The sequence below is a fragment of the Mercurialis annua genome, linkage group LG5, assembly GCF_937616625.2.
Source record: "Mercurialis annua linkage group LG5, ddMerAnnu1.2, whole genome shotgun sequence".
NCBI lineage: Eukaryota > Viridiplantae > Streptophyta > Magnoliopsida > Malpighiales > Euphorbiaceae > Mercurialis > Mercurialis annua.
In genome coordinates, this window is record NC_065574.1 from 10,340,013 (window position 1) to 10,361,792 (window position 21,780).

Genomic DNA, 21,780 nt, shown 5'->3' on the forward strand with positions numbered 1-21,780 from the left:
TAAAATTTAGTTTTCAAATACATTTCCTAAATACATTGATTAAATGATTTGTAATTCATTGAATTTTGGCTCAATTAAAGGATTTCCTTCTTTTTTTTATTTGTTTCTTATAATTTTAACCATTTACCAATTATTTACTACTGTGTTACCAGAGATATATCAAAAAATTATATGTCACTACATATTAAGACAGTGATAAATAATAAATTACTAAACTATTACTACATGTTTTATAAATTAAAATAAGAAAATTACTAGAGGTTTAATAATATGTTGCTTAACATATATTTATAAAGTTACTATAGGTTTCCAAATAGATTACTAATAAGTTACGTAGCATCTATTTATAAAGTTTTATTAAAAAATTTTATTTATAATTTATTTTCTTTACTTAAATATTTTTAATCTCATTTAAATCTATCAACTTTTTTAATATATTTAATTTGATGTTTAAAATGATATAATCTTAAAAATTTCTGTATAGACTACTTACTATAAAGCACTATCTTACTATTAATTTACCAAAACAATATCAAAAGTATACTACAACATACAACTGATAAAGGAAATTTAGTTAATATCTATAAAATTATAAAAAATATTATAAGTTTACTAACTAGTTAGCAAAACATTACTAACAGTATAAGTCAATTACCATTTACTAAAACTAAAACAGTAGCCATTACAAACAAAGTCATACACAAACAAAGTCATACAAACAAAGCCATAATAGGAAAAAAAAAAAATATTGTTCAGATCTTGTTCAGATAAAACACTAAAAAACTTAAAAGTACTAAGCTAAAATGATAAACTTCAGATCTTGTTCTTCCCTTTCCTCTTTGGATTTGGGACCTCCTCTTCAACCTCTTCATCGCTAACAATATTGCTCTCTATCTTCATATTGCCATAGCGGTACAGAAGAAATGCAACACGCTCACGATAATTATCAATATTAAATTCAGAAGGTATTTCTTTACGCAGACACAAAAACTCCGCAAAAGCAAGCAAAAACGCACCACAATCGCTGAATAAAAAAACATAAAAATGAATTATTCAACAAAACTTCATAATTTTAAGAATAGTAAATTTGAAAATATACCTATCCTTTTGACTTCGAAGATCATCCACAGTTTCAATACGGAAAGCATCAGTTGAATTCTTATTCAAATAAGGCTGAGAAGTCAGATCAATGTCACTGCGCAACTCATAAAAATTCATCTGAGATAAAAAAAAGTGAAATTAGAACAGAATATTTTGTAGTTGCTTCAACTGCAGACTTCTTCGCCACATTTGAACTCATAGAGTTATACACATATATGCATCTTTCTTTGAAGACCAAACGCCCCAAAATCCAGTGCTTCTGCTTCTTCATGTTCATTGGAAACAACACCTCATCTACATTCTCCCAATGTGTATTGCAAAGCATCTTGTATCCACAAATATACTTTGCAATAAGACTACGATCAGTAACTGAAGTAGATTCAGGCTTCTTCCTCTTCAAGTATGCCACATAGTATGAAGTCATTCTATCATCGAAGAGGCAGTCAGTTGTCGTAATTCGCACACCACTAACAGGTCTATACTTGGCTCTTTTACGAATGTAGTACATAACAATGTTGATATGCTGTAAGAAAGTAGAATTATAAATAACTATAACAGTTAGTAAACATTTAGTAGACAAGTAGAACATAACATCAAATGGTAAAAATAGAAATACTTACACGACACTGTAATAATTCACCCGAGTAATTAAGCGAATGAAACCAATTTTTGTTATCCACCTGATCCACGCCATAATTGAATGGAGTTTCGATAATGTCGAAACTTGCTTCATAAGCATTTCGACTACAAAAAAAGAACAAATAGGAGGTAAAAAAACATTCAAGCAATCCTTCTAGCAAAAAATGGTAAATATAACATATCACAATTATAGTCTTACTTAAACTTTTCGTCAACCCAGTCATTAAACTCTATTTGTCCCGCATAACCTATATCTCTACAAATATCATCATCAAGAGGAAACAATCCCTTCTTAAGAACCACATCCGGCTTAGCCTTAACAAATGCTAGAGGCACCACATCAGCAACTTTAAATTTAGAGGCAATCTTTTCAATTTGCTGTAATTGAGAAGAAAAAGAAAAAATGCAATGAATAAATGATAGTTACTATTATTAAAATAGATATGATAATAATTAGTAAACCATTAGCAAACAATTAGAGAAAATATGAAAAGTAAAACTGTTCGAAAACACTTAGAAAAATAACTGTTAACTACATAGTAAACAACTAGTAAACACTTAGAAAATAAAAAGAACATGAAAAATTCTATAGAAGTACTATAGAGGTAATTTTTATTTATATTTATATTTACAAAATAAATATGGTAATGATTAGTAAACCATTAGCAAACAAATTAGAGAAAAAAATGAAAAGTAAACTGTTAAAAAACAATTAGAAAAATAACTGTTAAATGAATAGTAAACCACTAGTAAACACTTAGAAAATTAAAAGTAAAACAACAACATAAAAAATTCTATAGAAGTACTACCTCAGATGGACTGCCTCGATACACAGCAATTTCTTTCAAAGCTGCCTTCTTTATCTATATAAAAAGCATAAAAAAATGTATTGATAAAGTATTAATATGCAAATAATAAAAAAAAAATTTAAAAAAAAGTAAGATAAAAAATATATCTCAGATTCTTGTTTTTCAACAGAACCAGCAGCTTCCTTTTTCAACAAAACATCAGTACCTTCCTTTTCAATCTTATTGACCATATCAGTCAGTAAGGACTCATCATATCCGACATCCTCATCAACGCCATGGCCCAACATCTTATCAGCAGCTTCTTTCTCAGCAAGCTCTGCAGCTTTTGTAAGGGCATTAAGTTCGCTAGAATTGAATGTAGAGCAGGTTTCTGCCTCTACGGTACTTTGACTACTTAATTCATCGAACTTAAAACTTGGACCGCTATCAAAACAGAAACCCTGAAAAAAAAAATTAATAACAATATAGAAAACGCAGCAGACAATTTACTTAAAAACTTAAAAAGTAAAAGTACCCTTCCACTATATTTCACAGCTGTGTCAACCACTTTAGAAACTATATGACCCTCATCATATTTCTTCTCGCCCCTATCAACATCATCTTGCTGCTCATGTCCACTATCATCAGCGACATTTCCATGACTTGAACCATCTTTCTTCTCATTATCCTCGTCTTCATCCGGTTTCTTACCATCTTCTTTAGTCTTACCGTCATCATTCTCATTATCATCGTCATTACCGTCACTATCTTTATCGTCATCTTCAGAATCTTCATTTTTATTATTGTCGTCAGCAACATCTTTCTTTGCATCTTTCCCACAAGCCTGATTAAAAATACAAAATTAGTTAACCATTAGAAAACGACAAGTAAATTATTGGTAAACTAAAACATAAAATAATAAATTCAAAAACTAGTAAAGCATTAGCAAACAGCTGGTAAACTACAAGTAAATTGGTAATAGTGTAAAAACCTCAGCAGGAGGAACAACAGCTTTTTTTTCAGATTCCATTTTAAGAACAACAGCTTCCTCAAGGGCACTAAGATCGATGGAATCAAACGTCGAAGAAGTCGCTACACCTATAGTGCTTTGAGTGTTGACTTCTTCAACATTGGAAGTTGAACAATCTTGCAGTGAAAATGCCATAAAAAAATAAACTTTATTAGTAAAAATATAGATATTAGACCTTTTACTTAAAAATATAAATATAAATAAAAATTACCTTGATATTATCTTTTGTAACATTGTGACCCTCATCATCATTTTTTTCACCACTACCAACAACATCATCATCTTCCAACTTATATTCATAATTGAACCTCTCACTCATAACAGAATCAGAAGCAAAATTACCAGCACCATCGTCCTCTTCATCATCGTCACTTTCTTCTTTCTTATTATCTTCGTCTTTGTTATTATCCTCCTCTTTTTCGTTGTCATCATTACAATGAAAATCATTCACACCATTATCATCATCTTCAACCTGAAAAACAGTTCAATAAAAAACAAGTAAATACACAATTAAACTAAATGAACAAGAATGGTTTACTAACTGTATACAACATAGTAACTAAGTAATTACCTGAATAGGTTGTCCACCAACACCATTTTTTATCAAATCTTTCAGTTCACCAAATTGAGTATTAATACCAGAGAACTGAGTCTCTACAAATATCTTGAAATTCTGAAACTCATGGTAAAACTTAGATTGATCCCAAAACAATTTATGAATTTTAGTTTTCATTGCAATTCCTTCACTTGCTTCTCTGGCTCATTCTCAACTTTACGCTTTCCTTTGACAAACAAACCTTCTAAATCCAGCGCTGACCTCTCCTCGACAGTGGGATGTAAATTGCTTAATTTCAACTAAATATAAATGATAAAATTGAGTCAGTTAACTTAATGGTTACTAAAAGTGAACCACCAGTGTACCAGAACTATACTGCACAAATAGATATTTAATTAATAGCTAGACTAATGTATTAAAATACCTGGTCAGCAGTTTGATCAAATAGGTTTCGCAAGAAATACGAGCGTTCTTGGACCTCTAACACCTCCCAACGCAGTATACGAGGAATTTCATTTCCTGAACTAGTTGCAACTGCGCTTTCAATTGTAGGACAACACTCAAAAAACCAAGTTTGGAAAGCCAAAGGGAATTCATCATATCGAGAGGAATTAGGATGACCAGTTTTTGAACTTTTTCTCTTTAAAAAATCACAATTTTTCCAAGTACTGAGTTTACTTTTCAAATACTCCATTGTAAAATGAAACAAATCCTTCCCCCAAGGAAAATTTTCAAACTCCCCACTACAAACAAGATCAAAATGCTTATCACGAACATTTGACTCATTTTTGTTGTTATATAGAAAATTCTCAATAAAATACAAAACAGCCATCTGAAAAGCCTCTTCCTCGTTATTCCAACGCTTAGAAACAAAGCTATCCTTCAAAAACTTTTTTGAAACTTTCCTTACATTTCCAAAACAGTTTTTTCTAAAGTCAGAAGACACAGTATTCTGAGACTTAAAATCAACACTGCCATTAACTTTCAAACCGGTTATTAAAGCAAATTCGTCGATTGAAAACTTAAGAAACTTTCCTGACACCTTAATTCACAACTCATATTTAACAGGCTGTTTAACTTCTCTAAGAAGTAAACAGTGAATCAACTGCCCTTGAAGTTTATACTCTTTCATGCGTAAAAAATATCCAAAAACAGATTTTGAAAACCTTTCTAAAGTTTCAGGTTGTAAAAGATTTTTGATATTTGAAATGACAGAAACACCAGCATTATGAATAATCTTGTGCGAAAAATGTTCATGAGGCCTAATGAAATAGTCCCAATCCTGAAAAGTAAAATTAAAACTGATAAACATATGAATAGTAAAATATATAATATAGCAAAAAGAAAAAACATCATTAGAAAACATATAGAAAACCATATAGATATTACAATAATATAAAGTAAAAAGCTAGATTCCCATTAACAACCATTAGGTAAACTATGATTAAAACTAAATTTGAACAGAAACATTTGTAATAAAAAAATGAATGAAAAACAAGCTCTTAACTAACACATAGTAACACAAAAACAAACCTATATACAAATATATGTATATTATAACAAAATAAGAAAACAAAACTAAAAACAGATAACCATTAGAAACTAGTAAGATAATTATAATATAAATTAACAATACTAAATAAACGAGTAAATTAACCACATAAGCATTCATAAACTGATTAAAAATTTCAAATCACACAATATTCACATTATTAACTAATAAATAACAAACAAAATAATTAAAATACCTTAACATTTCTAATAGCTTTAGAACTTTCACCAACATAAAAGTTTGATTTCATTTTTTTCTTAACTTGCATCGGAACTTTCTGGAAATCGTCGTCATCGTCATCATGATCATCTGAAACTCTCATTTCAGTAGTTGCAGTCTCCACAAAATCAATCTTATGTTTCATCGCTGGATTCTTTCGTTTAGGGATTTTAGCGGGAGATTTAGGATTTTTTTTCGAAACTGAGCGAGTAGTAACTATTTTGTAAAGAGTATGAAATTAAAAAACTGAACGCAAAGAACACTAAGTAATCGTGGATGAGCAGTTAAGAAAACACAAAATCAGTAAGGAAATGGAGCGGTTAAAAGAGAAAAAGAAGGAAATTTAAACATGCAATGACAGACAAAACACCTAGATTATAGCGAAAGATTAATAGCTGTGAGATAATTGAAATGAGATTAACGGTAAAATAAGAAACGAAAAGTACTAATCTGCAATACAAAAACAATAAGGTCGTAAAAAAGATGGAGGATGGGCCGCGCGGTGCTGATGAGAATATTTAGGCATTTTAACGTGCTGGGCCTAATTTCCACAATATAATAGCCCGTCGGCCCGCCTTTCCTTTGAGCCCAGTTTCTTATTTGAACGATTTAAATTTTGAAAATCATCATTTGCTGTTACGGAGCATAAACCGACATTTTATTTGAAAATTATAATTTTCACACAACATTAATCAAAACAGCTTCCATTTTGGCTGAAATACATATTTTTATAAAATAGCAAAAAGTCCTTAAACATTTCAAACTTTACATTTTCATCCCTCTTTAAACCTTTTCTTTCAAGATCATCCAAAATAATTTTTAAATCATAATCCATTTTTTTTTTTGAGAAAACAAAATACTTCATTAGATCAAATCGGAAGCGACAACAGTTATAAAAAATTCAGAAAACTGGCTAATCCACTCCTGATGAGCTGACATGGAACTGACAAATTGCGCTAATACACGCGCAGCCTGATTCGCAGATCGGCTTACATAGAAAAAACTTAAATTAAAAAACTGTTTCGCTAACTTCCCACAGTCCATAATTAAAGGGTATGTGTCCGCTCTCTTGGATTTCAAATATCTAAAATAACCTCCAATGCGTATGATTCCACCACTATTGACCTTGAGCCAGCTCAATGCTTCTCGGATATCCATAATTTCAACAACTTATAAGCCATGGTTTCTCGGAACGTTTCTCACTCTAACTTGCACAGGTTTACCCTCGTAGTCCCTCACCAAACAACCCAAGTCAATCGAAGACGCATCTACACTGCAATTTGCATCAACATTGACTTTCCACACACCCATTTTAGGCTTGGACCATTTGACAACCCCATCACCTTTCTCCATAAAATTTGTTAAAGCTTCAACAGAGTACACTCTAGCTGATTGACATGCCAGAAGAAGATAGCTTGCAGCGTTGACAACATCCAAGACTGCATTCGACCACACCTGGTCATTACAATGAACCCAAATATTTTGTCTGACCAACTTCTTCAAAAAAAAAAAAAAATTGCACGTGCGTTGGCCATGCCACGGCAATTCCAAACTAGACAACTCATTGTTGCGGGCGGGCCTGGAACCCAGAGCCCCCCGGTCTGTCACTACTTGAGTCTATAAGCATATCCAAGTTATGAAAAATAAACCCAACATCCAACTTTAAATGCCTAACTCTACCAGCCCCATGTTTCCTCTTAGCATCTGCCTCCATCACATCACCATCTATTGCCAAAACTGGGTCAACAAATCTCTTAGAATTAGGAATTAGTTGCTGAATCATATGTCTTTCCTTCAAGCCATATATCTTCTTTCCACATGAATAAGATGAATCTTGCTCATATCTACCGTTATTTCCAAATTTGAATGCATAATTTGAATTAATATGGAACAGATTTTCTGAGATTTTGCCATTTTGAATCTCCATGTTAGCATCATCTTGTTTCTTGGAAGCCCTATCTGGACTGTCATCCCTCAACCATTTCTTACCAAGCTTCTTATCTACCTTTCTCATATTATTTCTCGAATACGCCCTGTACAAGTAAAGTTCTTTAGGGACTAGATTATCGAACAATAGACTGGATTATCAAAAATCTCTTTATATTTGAGTCTTCATGGGAAACCACAATTTGTATTGGCTACAAAGTCACTCCTCCACTGACATATACCCCCAACATATACTTTCTCTTATGTAACAATGGAAATTTTGAAAAAATTCTCCTCAGATTTCATGGCCGCCCCTTTTGATATGTCACGCAAAACTCAGCCAATTGTAAATCATAATCCATTTAAAAACAGCTCCTTTATACCAAAATATATATTTTTGGCTAATTTATAGAAAGGACCTTGAATTTTACAAAACTTGCAAATCAACTCTTAAATTTTTCATTTAATCAAACATATCCAAAATCATCAAAATTCGTAACAAACATCAAATCTATGAAAATAATCATACCTATGTAGATAATTTCATAATCAAACCAAATTATCCTTTGCATGCAATCAATAAACATCTTATTCATCAAAAGCACTATTAATCCATTTATATCCATAAATTCGTGATCAAATCAATAATCCAATATATAAATCATCAATATCCCACTAATCTCATTATATTTATCCATAGATTTCAATTTATCATCAAAAATTGGCAAGATCAAATCATCCATTTGAATTAAAAACCTCAAGAAAATCTCAACACCAAATTTATAGTTCTAAAATAATCAAAACAAAAAAAATCATTAAAAGGGTTTATCAATCTTACCCTTGAGATCAAATCCTCCAAATTTCAACAAATTTCATCAAGTAATTTTAGAAAAATCAAATTTTCAAGTTCTTGAACTAATCCTTGATGAACACCTTAGTTAAGTCCAACATGCAAGCCTTAATTTTTAATCTAGACCTTGAATTTTTTTTTTTTCAATAGCATCCTGATGTAGGAAAAAAACCAATTGTACCATTTTTTAAGTTTTTATGTTTCGACTCTACCCTAAAATATTAAATTGATCTCTTTTCATTTGTAAAGAAATTTAAAAATTTCTTCATATTTAGTCCATATTCTAATTAGAAGTTAATGTTATTAATAGTATAAAAAAACTTTATTACTCACAAAATTTAATAAATAATAATTTTTTTTATTATTTAATTTATGTTAATTATCAATAACTTTTTAAAATTACAAACCATAAAAAACACCATTTACATAAAATGGAATCGATTTACTTTTTTTTTTTCAAAAAAAAATTTTCAATTCTCGAACCTGCCGCTATCATCCTACTTCTATGGAAGAAGGACCAGGTCTGCTCTTCCTTCTATGAGGCGAGCAGCTTCTTCTTTCGTGGAAGAAGGAAGAGCTCGTCCTCCTTCTATGGAAGAAAGAACAAGATCTGCTCCTCCTTTTTCATGGAAGGAGGATGACGGTGACTTTAACGGTGGTGGGTTCGAAAAAGACAAGCGGCGGATTTGTAAATCAGAGGAGGTAGGCAACGTTTTTTAGTTTATTAATTTTTTTTATTAAAATTTAAAAAATTAATTATTAGGACTTATTTGAAGGTTTTTAAAGTTGAAAGACTTGTTTTTATTTTTCAAATAGAAAAAAAATGATTCTTTATTATTTTATTTGATTTTTGTATATAATTTTAGGACTCGTAAAATTGACGAATAAGACTGTCAAAATTATTATTTTATAAACAATTATATCAATTTAAGCATAGTTATAGATAAACAACAAATTATTTTGAAAAATATAATTTAATATACATGAAGTAAATATATAAATCTTTTTTTTTGTACAGAGTTCATGAGGTTTCCTGAACGGATCTCAACTATGAGACGGCACCTTTAAACCTTCCACATTCAGACTAATCCCCACTCGAGCCGTGTAGGTCACTTGCGGGAGGCAAACTCTGGCCCCAAGTTTTAAACGGCTGCATACATGAGTACGGTTCGAACCCGCGACCTCACTTAAGATAGAAGAGCGCCTTACCAACTCATCTACGCCTTGGGGTTAATATATAAATCTTTCGAACAAAGGAAAAAAAATCATACATATTCAAAAAAATTAATACATTTTTATTGTTATTACAATAGAATAAAAAGGGTAGAATCTCAAATATTTTCCTACCATTAGGCTATACATGCCTGATAAATTAATAATTAAATAAGAGCTGACAAAATCGAGAGGCCATTGACTAATTGTGAGTAATTGTTCTCTTTGTTTCTTATTTAATTAAGGTCTTAGAAATATCCACTCCATATCCGAGCAATTCGGCAAATGCAGCATCAATCTTCTTGACGGGTGATTTATGTTCAGCAAAAGTTTTTTCACACACATCAATAAATTTAATGGAACCAGAAAATAAATTATTAACCGCTTTAAAATCTTCAGCAGAAATTTCAATGGAAGCCTTAAAAAGGTTGGTCATAATCCCAGCATAAGATTCTAAACAAATCTTAAGGAGCTCGGACTTTTCCTTTCGTACCGCATGATCTTTTCTTGCCTTTTGAATTACGGCAACTGCGGTTTCTACATTCTTAAATGAGGCGTCTACTATCACGTTGAGAGCTGAAACGGGATCGGTTGATGATCCGGTTAACGGTGTGAGAAACTTAATGCAGTGTGTCGGGTTTTCAGTAACATGGCAAATTTTTTCGACGGAAGAATCGTTAATTAACGATGTAGATGTCGATGGAGATGCTGATGGAGATGCCGATGGAGATGGAGATGCTGATTTAGATGTCGACGCAGAGGACGGGGTGGACAATGAAAGAATCAAATACGAAAATAAAACGATGGAAATTGACTTATTGAACTCCATTTTTTTGGTATTATGACTCACAAGTGTTGTTTTATAAATATATTAATTGAATATATGATGAAAACAAAGAAAAGTTGAATTATATAGAGGTTGTTGTGGCTAAGTATAGTAAAATTTACCTGTAGTTAAATTCAAAGGAGCCATAAATAATTAGTTACTATTGATAGATAAAGGTATGAATAAAATTGAGCTATTTATTCCTTGTTTAATATGTCTATTTATATAGATTTTTTATATAAAGCATTCAGGTTTGATTGTCTCTCATTTCGTATGCTAAAAAAAATGCATGACATTGATCACCACCCAAATTTCATTGCCATCGCTACATATTTATAATGTGACATTTCAGCCAAACCCTTGTGTTATATACACATGAAGATCCAAGATTTTGATGCACCATCCTCAAGAGTTGTGACCTAAAAGTTCACATCTACATATTGAAATTAAGCTTATTTAATCTGTTAAAATCAAGAAACGAATAACATCTACTTTTCAAGAAGTAATCAAAAATAAATCAAAGTAGAAACTATAAATATTAACGCAGATATTACAAGGATTTTACTTATGAAATTCAAAGTAGAGACTACAAATATTGGGAAGTTCTTACCTAAACCCGGTCCATAAAAAACTTATGAACCTATCCAATAAGGTGTTAGAGAAATGAAAAAAAAAAGAGAAAATAATTAGAAGAGAGAGAAAATTATGTTAGATTTTCTAACATCTCATTGGATAGATGCATGGAAAATTTATGGACCAGACAAAAATTTCCCATAAATATTATGCAAAACTTCTTTCAGTTTGCTGAGATACGATTCTCTGTCAAATTCATAGATAATTCATACAGACAATGGAGATTAGTTTCCTATGAATAATTTCTTTAATTATCAAACTTAATTCATGTGTTTATACTCCTCATTAATAGGGTTTAGTTGAGAGAAAACACGAACACATATTGAATTTAGCGAGTATTGAAATGTCAGACATCTCACTCACTATTATTCTAGTTAAATTATGTTCATCATGCTATTTACATTATAAACGGAATTCCCCTTCCCGTTTTATAGCAATCTTTTGAGATGTTATATCATAAGGTATCTAACTACGATAACATGAGGGTTTTTGGATGTCTATCCTATACTTGTACTATAGACATTCAAATATCATCAAAATTCCACCTCAGAGTTATCAAGTCTATCTTTATGGAATATCCTTATTCTATCAAGGGATACAGACCGTATAATCTTCAAAACAAGGCAAGTGTTTATTTTTTGAGGGGTTAATTCCATATAAAATTACCACCTTTGCACGTTTTTTCATTTTAATCACGTTTTTTTAAAAAGTGTCAAATAAAATCATCACCTTTCATTTTTTTGCAAATTTATCATCGATGAGTAAAATTTGATGTCTTTTTTCTCTCAAATAAATGTTTTAATCTGATTAATACTCTATTAACACACAAAATACATTTCTCTTACTTTTTTTTTGTTGATTCCGGTTGTCGAGTCAATATAAATACACCGAATTTTCACATTCGTGATAAATTTGCAAAAAGATGAAAGATGGTGATTTTATTTGACACTTTTTAAAGGATGTGATTAAAATGAAAAAACATGTAAAGATGGTGATTTTATATGAAATTAACCCTTTTTAGAGAGGCTTAATTTTTTAAAAAAAAACTCTTACCTTGTATTTTTATTCGTTCATATCCTGAACTTGTAAAAACACCATTTGTACCTAATTTTGGGTTTTTAAATTTCATCCGTACTCAAAATCATTAAATTATACTGTTTTCATTTAAAAAAGAGTTTATATCATAATTTTTTCTATTTTAAAAATACAAACAAGTCTTTCAGCTTAAAAATATTCAAATATATCTTAATAATTAATTAATTTTTAATTTTATAAAATAAATTAAAAAAAATCCGGAACCAACGAGGAGTGACGTCGGAGAAGGAGCGAGCTGCTCTTTCTCCGCGTAGAAAGAGCGACGGCGGCTCCAGAAAGATTTTTTAAAAAAAATTAAAAAAAAATTATTATTTTAAATTTAAAAAAAATGGTATTTTACTATTAATAATATTAATATCTAATTAATATGTAGGTTAAAAATAAAGGATTATTTTAAACTCGTTTTCAAATGAAAAAAGTACAATTAATATTTTTAAATAGGCTTAAAAATCCAAAATTAAGTACAGATAGTGTTTTTATAAGGTCATGATATAAAGGAAAACAAATATAAGGTCTCTTAGAAATTTTCTGTGAATCTATTTTCCCTTTGCTTATATGTCCCCTACATTACCAACTTCTTTCATTTTACTAAATTTACCAACTCTTGACCTTACTTTTCCTGAAAACAACTCTCCTACATCACCATTAACTTTTTCTAACACATCTCCTTAAATCATTTTTCAGAAATCTGATTTCCCTGCTTTGAAAAATCAACCACAACTAGACTCGCACCACAATACCTTAAAGATTATCATTGTCAAAATACATGGTCATTCCCCCATAAAACAAAAGCATTCTTGACTTAACTCAAGATAATGGTTATTTTAATTCCAAACTAGTTAGTACACCAATTAAAAATTCCACCAAACTTTCTACTAGCCCTCTTCTTACAGACTCTACTTCATATAGTTGGTTACAAAATTTGTTTACTTTTGTGACACATTCTATTCAACATACTATTAGAAAACTGCATTTTAGCAATAGACTTTTCCGTCGCTAAAGGCTGAAATCCGTCGGTAAATTAAGTTTTCCGTTGGTAAAATTCTAAAATCCGTCGTTAAATCAAAAAAATTCCGTCGGTAATTCTCTATTTTCTAGCAGTGACAGTTATCATAATATCTTGATAACCCTACTGAAAAACACCTAGTATCCCCTAGTGCAGTAGGTTTATTCTTTCCTATAACTGGAACATTAAAGATCAAGTGTTTTTCAAACTGTGATTGAGCTGCTTGTATAGATAATAGAAAATCACATTGAGATAATGTAAAAAGAACTTTTCTAATCAAATAGGCCAAGAAGACCTTAGTAATTTATAATTTGTTTGATACAATATATATAAATATGAATGTTAAAACTAAAATTAAAATTAAGAGGATTTATGTGCACTTTCTAAATAATTGAAAGAGTTTTTTGGTATCTCTAGCCTTAAAAAAATTATGAAATCTTAAGAAATTATTATCTATCATCTACAAAAACGTATATACTGTTACAAAAATAATTGTCACTGTAAAAATTAAATAAGAAAATTAACCAAAAATGAGTAAGTTTATCATGAAAATAACTTAAAATATTTAATTATATCTTATTTTTATTAATTAGTCTCTTTAGTTTTTATTTTTTTTCTTAGATATAATTGACTAAAAATGTACAATTTTTGGACCCAACTATCAAATTTTTAATTTATATATTATAAATCTCGTCGTAGTTGTGGATATATAAATTCATTTCGCTTGTAATCAAATATATGTGAAGTACATATATAATCTCTTCATCTTTTTATTATAATTATTTAGACTCTTTATCTTTTAATTGGCGTTTTGTATATAATTGTAAAATTGACGGACGAGACTAGTAAAATATTTTTTATAAATATCTATATCAATTTGATTATAATTATGGATAGATAATATAGTTTTGTCTAAATATAATCACATATATATGAAGTAAACATAAACATATATATATATATATATATATATATATATATATATATATATATATATAAACTTACGAACAAAGCAAAAAAAGGAAAAAAACATTCATTTATAAAAAAAATGATGGTTTAATTTAATTATGGCAAAAGATATAAAAAAAACCCTCAAAGTTTAACTAAAGTACAAGACATCCCTTTAATTTATTTTTGGCACAAATAAACCCTCAAAGTTCTAAAATCGAACAAAAAACTCCCTTCGTCCATGACTTTGACAAACAGACGTTATTGGTGACGTGGCACTAAAAAAAAGGGTCAAAAATACCCTTAATTTTTAAAATATTTACCAAATTCATATTTTGTTTTTTTTAATTATTTCACAATCATAAAAGATTCAAAAATAACCTTAACTTAAAATACATTCAACCAAACCCTCTACTCCACTAATTTAAAGAAATAAAAATACATCTTCCCGACCTCTTTTCCGGCGCCCGCTGCCGCTTTTCGTCATCGTCTTGCATGAAAAACCAACCACTGCTGGTCTTCATTTAAGGCAGACAGGTTGTCTTCCCCCATTGAAGACCAGCTGATGTTGGTCTTCTTTTGGGGAAGACAGATTTATCTTCCCCCATGGAAGACCAGCTGTTGCTAGTCTTCCTTTAGGGGAAGACATGTCTTCTTTTGGGGAAGACAGATCTGTCTTTTTTATTTGAAGACCATCAGCAGTTGGTCTTCCATGGAAGACGAGCGACTCATTTGCGGAAAAAGGCGGTGGTAGAGTGCGGCGGCGGGTCCGAGGTGGCGGTGCCGGAAATGATGAATTTAATTTTTTGTTAATTAACTATAATTAATTAGATTTTATTAATTGAAATTTACTTAATTGAGGTTGTTATTTTTTTTAATTGAAAATAAAAAATTGTTGATCTGGTGTGCCCTCTGTTGTTTGTTCAGGGAGTGTCGGGTTACGGTGGTTCAATTTTTATTTGATTTTAATAAAAAAAAAATCAGAGTTAATTAGGAAAAAGGGGGTGAAATAATACTAAAGATATATAAATATATATTTTGTAAGTGTTTTAAAAATTAAAGGTATTTTTGAACCTTTTATGAGGGTGAAATAATAGAAAAAAAATTGAAATATGAACTTGGTACATATTTTAAAAATTAATGGTGTTTTGAACCTTTTTTTTCCTAGTGCCACGTCACCAATTTAACATATGTTTGTCAAAATCATGGACGGAGGGGTTTTTTGTGCGATTTTAGAACTATGAGGGTTTATTTCTGCCAAAAATAAGTTAAGGGATGTCTTATACTTTTTGGTAAATTTGGAGGGTTTTTTGTACCTTTTACCTTTAATCATCTAAAAATATCTCACCTTATCGATTTTTTCGTTTATAGTCCCATTTTTTTAAAATTTTCAATTTTAATTAGCTCATTTCTTAATTTTCCGTTTCAATTATAGTCATTTGTTTAACATTTGGAGTAAAAAATAGTTCAAATATAGCATTCATATTGCTTAATATTTGAAATATTTCTGAATAAAAATGTAAATTGAAACAATATAAAACAATATAAAATACATATTTGAATTTCTTTTTCATTTTAATTGGAATAAATGACTATGATTGAAACCGCAAAATGTAAAATGGGCCAAAATTGAGAACTTTAACAGGTGTGATCATAAACGAAAAAAGTTGAAAAGTTTTGGATGAATAAGCTAACTTTAATTTAAATTTTTATTATTGTTACAATAGAATGAAAAGTGAAGAATCTCAAATTTATTCCTACTATTAGGCTATACATGCCGTGATATATTAATAATTAAATTAAAGTAGACAAAGTTGAGAGGCCATTGACTGATTCTTTTTTATTTAATTAAGCTCTTAGAAATATCCACTCCATATCCGAGCAATTCGACTATAGTAGCATCAATCTCCTTGACGGGTGATCTATTGTGTGGATGATCAGCAAAAGATTTATCACACGCATTTATAGATGCAATGGAACCTGAAAGTGCACCATTAACAGCTTTAACGTCTTGAGACTTAACAAGGTTCGCAATAACCCCAGCATAAGATTCTGAACAAATCCTAAGGGGCTCGGACATTTCCTCCGGTATTGATGGAGCGTTTTTCGCTCTATCGGTCACGGAAGCTGCAATTTTTACATTCTTAGACGCGGTGTCTATAATCAAGTTGAGAACTGAAGCGGGATCCGTTGATGATCCGCTTAACAATGGAGTAAGAACCTTAGCGCATTTTGTAGGGTTTGTAGTAACCTTGCATATACCATCGACGGGAGTCGACTTCGAAGATGTCGATGGAGTTTGAGTTGCCGATTGGGATTTCATGGTTGACGCGGAGGACATGGTGGACGACGAAAGAAACAAATATGAAACTAAAAAGATGATTGAAATTGACTTACTGAACTCCATTTTCTTTCAAGATTATGGCTCAAAAGTGTTGTTTTTATAAATGTTTTAATTGAGTATATGAAGAAAACAAAGAAAAAGTTGAATTATATAGAGGTTGTTGTGGTTAAGTTTAGTAAAATTTTGTTATAGCTAAATTAAAGGAACCATAAATAATTAGTTTCTATTAATAGATAAAATTAGCATAAATTGAGCTATTTTTTCCTTGTTTAATATATTTATGTCTATTTATATTAATTTTTTTTCTATATGGCCACAAAAAAGTAAAATTGTGTGATATTCGAGAGTTTCATGTTCAATTTTGTGTAATAAACAAAACTATGCATAACATTGACCACCCAAATTTACATATATATAATGTGACATTTTAGCAAAATCCTTGTTTTATATACACATGAAGGGACCAATATATACCTTAGCATTTTAGCTTTTGCTGCATCATTCCTTAAACTTCACATCTACATATTGAAATTAAGCTTATTTTATTAGTTAAAGAGACGAATAAGACCTACTTTTCAAGAAGTAATTAAGTTTAAAACTCACCTTAGTCGCTCCCGCAATTTTGACGAAAAATTGTCTGATTGATTGTATTTATCAGAATTTCACATGTCATTCTCGCCTGTTTGAGATATCAAATCGCAAAACAAATTATGTAGATTCAAAAATGATAATAATATTTGCGCCAAAATGAATTAATATATCCACAAATATGAAAAAATAACAAATATATATTAATTAAAAATTTAACTTTTTGGTCCAGTAATTTCACTTTTTTATACTTATATGTGCAAAAAAAAAAGAATAATCTAATTAATAAAATTGCATTGACTATCTTAAGTCATTTTATGATAACTAGTTTCGCATTACGTGCTATGCACGTGGCTCGTAACGTAACTCGTCAATGTACATATTAGTAAATTTATTATAATTATATCAATTTTTTATTTATAATTAATATTAAATTAGTTAAGAATTTTTATAAAAGCAAATATAATATATTCGGTTATTTAATTTTTTTCTATATTGAATTTATTCTTCTTTTGGTTTTATAATAACCATAATTAAATAATCAACTTAATTTTATTAATAATATATTTAAAAATAGTAAGATAGAAATTTAAATAATAATATATTGACCAAATACAATATTTTAATTTTATAGTTAAATCAAACTAAAAGATAGGTATTCCTACTAATTTGGAGACAATTTAGTTATTTTTTACATACTAAAAACTAATTGGAGATAATTTAGCTACCTATTGTAATTAGGATTTTAATAACAATAGTGATTAATTAAATAACTAATTAGTTAATGACTATAAAACCTTTATTAGTAATAAAATGAAAAGGATTATTCAGTAAATTTGCCTGTCCCCCCCATCCGTGCTTTTATATATAGTATAGATAGATATAGATATAGATATAGATATAGATATAGATGCATTCCATATTTTTTGACGTAAAAAAAGAAAAACCTTTGATAAATATTTTAATAGTAACATAAAACATTAATAAAATCAAACAAATAGTTTGTAAAATTCTGAATTTGTTGTCTTATTGTGGACTAAACTTATTATAAAAATAAACAAATTAGAATTATTTAAATTTTATCAATTATACTCTGTATTTTTTCTATTTTTAATTTTTAATATTTTTATTTAAGACGGTGTTATTTTATAAATTTCAAATGAATTACACGTGGTAATCATTGTTGGAATATTTTTGCATATACGTCCCCCTGACTTACCACATCAGATTTAATTTCTCTAAATATCTATTAAAAATTTTAGCTTTGCCACTCACATCATGAAAAATCCCTTGAAAGATATATCTTTAAAATTAAGGCCTAATCACTCAAAAAACCCTCACCTTTAAACTTTTTTTCAATTCTACCCCGACATTGAAAATTTGTCAATTTTACCCACTTTTGAATTTTCCGTTTTCAATTGTACCCCAATATTTTAATTTTTGTTAATTTTTTTACTTAAATGATGAAATCATTCAATTAATTAACTATAAACATGAAATTAAATTCTTTTTTATTCAAAAAAATACAAATAAGTCCTTTATTTTTAAAAATTAACTAAAAACCATAATCAAATTAACACTAATTTGAATTCTTAATTAATTTAACTAAATTTAAATAAATTTTAAAAATATACAGTTAATATATGCGAGACATGGAGAATGTTTTAAACAAATTTCCAAACGCAAAAGACATTAATTTAATTTTCCAGGGTACAATTGAAACACAAAAATACAAAAAGGGTAAAATTGACAAATTTTCAACGTCAGGGTATGATTGAAAAGGGGCTAAAAGGTCGGGGTTTTTTAAGACATTAGGCCTAAAATTAATTAGAAGAAGTACCGTATTAAATAAGGTTGCTTCCAATGTAGCGTTTAGTCATATCTGATACTCTAAGTAAGTGACTAGCGTTACGGAATTTCTTATTGACGTTAACAATCATTTAGCAGCCATTGATTAAAAGTTTACATTAAGTTACTAATTAATTAAGATTGTTTTATTATAATATTTTTAAAAAGTTTTTATTCTATATTTTGAATAAATGATCCAAATTATATTATATATGTTCCCCTATTTTATTTAAATAGATAATGATTAAATTAAAAATGTACTTACAATAAGGTGCCTTTGAAGTTTGATCTATAGATAAGGTCATTATTTGGCTGAAAGTGCTGGAATGGCCTTTCTTTAATATTACACTATCTTTTTCTCAATATATATGGCAAAATGATTTGTTATTATAAAATAGATTTATCTTTAAAAAATACTTCATAATTTTATAATTTAAAATAAACATATTCATAATAGGTCTGATTGAACATGAATTATTTACGTGAATTTATTTGATTAGTACAGTTAAAAGAGAAACAAATTTTGTAATTTGATAAAATTGGAGTTTGGATATAATTATTACAATTTGTCAAATTGACGGACTAAATTATTCAAAAAAAAGTTTAAAATATTATTTATCAAAAGGTTTGAAGTTATGAGTATCTAAAATTATTTTGCCTCTATTTTCAAAAACAATTTTAACAGTTTGGTTTATTTATTTTACAAGTTATGATAATCATATTAAATAAGTAAATAAAAGATGATAATAAGTCTAATTAATAAATATAAAATTTGAATTAATATTTTCAGTTATTTGTATAAAAACTAGTTCATTTAAAAAAAATTATTCTTTTTATAATATTAAACATATTTTTATAATAACATGCAAATTAAATAAAAAAATTCTTAAAATGTAATAATTTTTTCTTTAATTATGGACTAATATATCATCAAAATAAGTGACATGACTAAAACATACTATTCATTTTATTAATGAGATCATCCATCTTTTTATTTATAGTTTAGATGTAATTATCATGATTACAAAATCAACCGATTAGACTATTTAAATTATTTTTAAAATATATTTTTGTCAATTTTATTATAGATATGAATAATATAAAATTATTTTATCAATTATAAATTATAAAACTATCTTTATTAACTTTATACAAGTTCCACTGAATTAATATTTTCTTTAAATATGGTATAATTTATATAACAATAAAACTAATCGTATTATATTTCTATTATTTATTTTATTTTAATTCTAGTATATATTATTAATTCAAAATATATAAAAAAAGAAGATAAAATAGGCTTACCTTCATAGGGATCTCAAAGAACAAGAACCCAAGTTTGCCATCAAATTTAGTAACGGTATCAAACGGCACTTTACCCCTAGCCAAATCCTCAAGCAAGAACACCACGTCAGACAACACACCTACCTTACTAAACTCCAGCTCAGCATCCACGTAGGACGAAGCTCTTGCCCTCACGTGACCTTTACCCGACTTCACGTGACCTAATTTCTTCCCTCTATACCTAAGAGCAATATCCAGCGCTGTAAAATCCATGGAATACACGTCAACATTGCTTACTTTTATAGTAACCTGCAACGACACGTCAATGCTGATGATCGGCAATGCGTGAATATGTATTTTATTCAAGTGCATCCGTACGATCTTGATCGCAGGATCAGACGGCCAGAAAAAGTACACGGCGGAGATGAAGAGGAAGATTAGTCCGACGATGACGAGTGTTCGTTTAGTGGCGAAACGAACGATAAGGTGGTGGAGAAAACTCGGTAAAACGATGTAGTTTTCGTCGTGGCGGCACGGTATCGGGGTGTAGCAGTCGTCGGAGGAAGATGATTGGTTCTGCTGTTGTTGAAGAAGAAGATGAGATTTTTTCTTTTTTTTGGTAAAGGGGAGAGAGAGAGGCATGGCCATGGATGTTGAGTATGTTTTAGAGAGAGAAAATGTTAGAGAGAGAGTGAAGGGGAAGATATTTTGTGTATATATAATTTCTGGTGAAGGGAAAAAAAATGGAGGATTGAAATGGAAGCTTTTTTGTTTGGAATGGGGAAATAGTAAAGGGAACTTTCCTAGGGATGTATAAATATTGTTGTGTTTCTCTTGAAGTCTTTTTCTTTTGGGTACAATATTTATACAATTTTAGATACATTTATACACTTTAAGGGGAATTGGTATTTACATTTCTTGAAATTTTTGTATTTAATCTATAAGACTTTAATATATATTGATCAATTTAAATTATAGATAAAATTTAATAGTTGGGTGTCGGGGTGAGAAAAAAAACGGTTGACCTAAATTAATTGATGTATTTTTCTAAGCCGGTTAAATTTTTTGTATAATTCGATTAGTTCGTTCAATTCGATCACGGTTAAAAGCTTCAAAGTTATGATTAATTGAATTAACCGAATATTTTTATTTGTATCCATAAAAGTTTTATATTGCTCATTTTTATCGATTTGATTGAGTTAATCTATTAGCTAATTTGGTCGAGTCAATTTTATATTATAAGCTTTTTATTAATTTATTTAATTCCATCAATTAGATTAATAAGGATAAAATAGTTCGATCAATTTGATTTTAGTTAAATCAGTCGGTTTTATA

At 29.1% G+C, this 21,780-nt stretch overlaps 3 protein-coding genes across 3 annotated transcripts; all 3 read right to left on the reverse strand.

The window, feature by feature from the left end:
* Positions 1-10,105: 10,105 nt before the first annotated feature.
* On the reverse strand, positions 10,106-10,702 carry LOC126681440 (uncharacterized). The gene has a single exon (XM_050376981.1). It carries the CDS (start codon positions 10,700-10,702, stop codon positions 10,106-10,108), a length of 597 nt encoding a protein of 198 aa, XP_050232938.1.
* A 5,354-nt stretch (positions 10,703-16,056) lies between these two features.
* On the reverse strand, positions 16,057-21,251 carry LOC126679959 (uncharacterized). Its single transcript, XM_050374983.2, has 3 exons — positions 20,467-21,251; positions 17,329-17,404; positions 16,057-17,243 (listed from the first exon to the last, which is right to left on the reverse strand). The coding sequence occupies exons 1-2, from the start codon at positions 21,091-21,093 to the stop codon at positions 17,330-17,332; spliced, it is 702 nt and encodes a 233-aa protein (XP_050230940.1). The 5' UTR covers positions 21,094-21,251; the 3' UTR covers positions 16,057-17,243; position 17,329.
* LOC126681441 (uncharacterized) lies at positions 16,222-16,704 on the reverse strand. Its single transcript, XM_050376982.1, has one exon. The coding sequence runs from the start codon at positions 16,702-16,704 to the stop codon at positions 16,222-16,224; it is 483 nt and encodes a 160-aa protein (XP_050232939.1).
* Positions 21,252-21,780: the final 529 nt, after the last annotated feature.

Excerpts from the sequence above, each read along its gene's own strand:
- LOC126681440 (XM_050376981.1), bottom strand. The coding sequence starts at position 10,702 with ATGGAGTTCAATAAGTCAATTTCCATCGTTTTATTTTCGTATTTGATT.
- LOC126681441 (XM_050376982.1), bottom strand. The coding sequence starts at position 16,704 with ATGAAATCCCAATCGGCAACTCAAACTCCATCGACATCTTCGAAGTCG.
- LOC126679959 (XM_050374983.2), bottom strand. The coding sequence starts at position 21,093 with ATGGCCATGCCTCTCTCTCTCCCCTTTACCAAAAAAAAGAAAAAATCT. Across the intron at positions 17,405-20,466 it reads TCTTTGAGATCCCTATGAAG|GCGAGAATGACATGTGAAAT; the intron begins GTAAGCCTATTT and ends TATCTCAAACAG.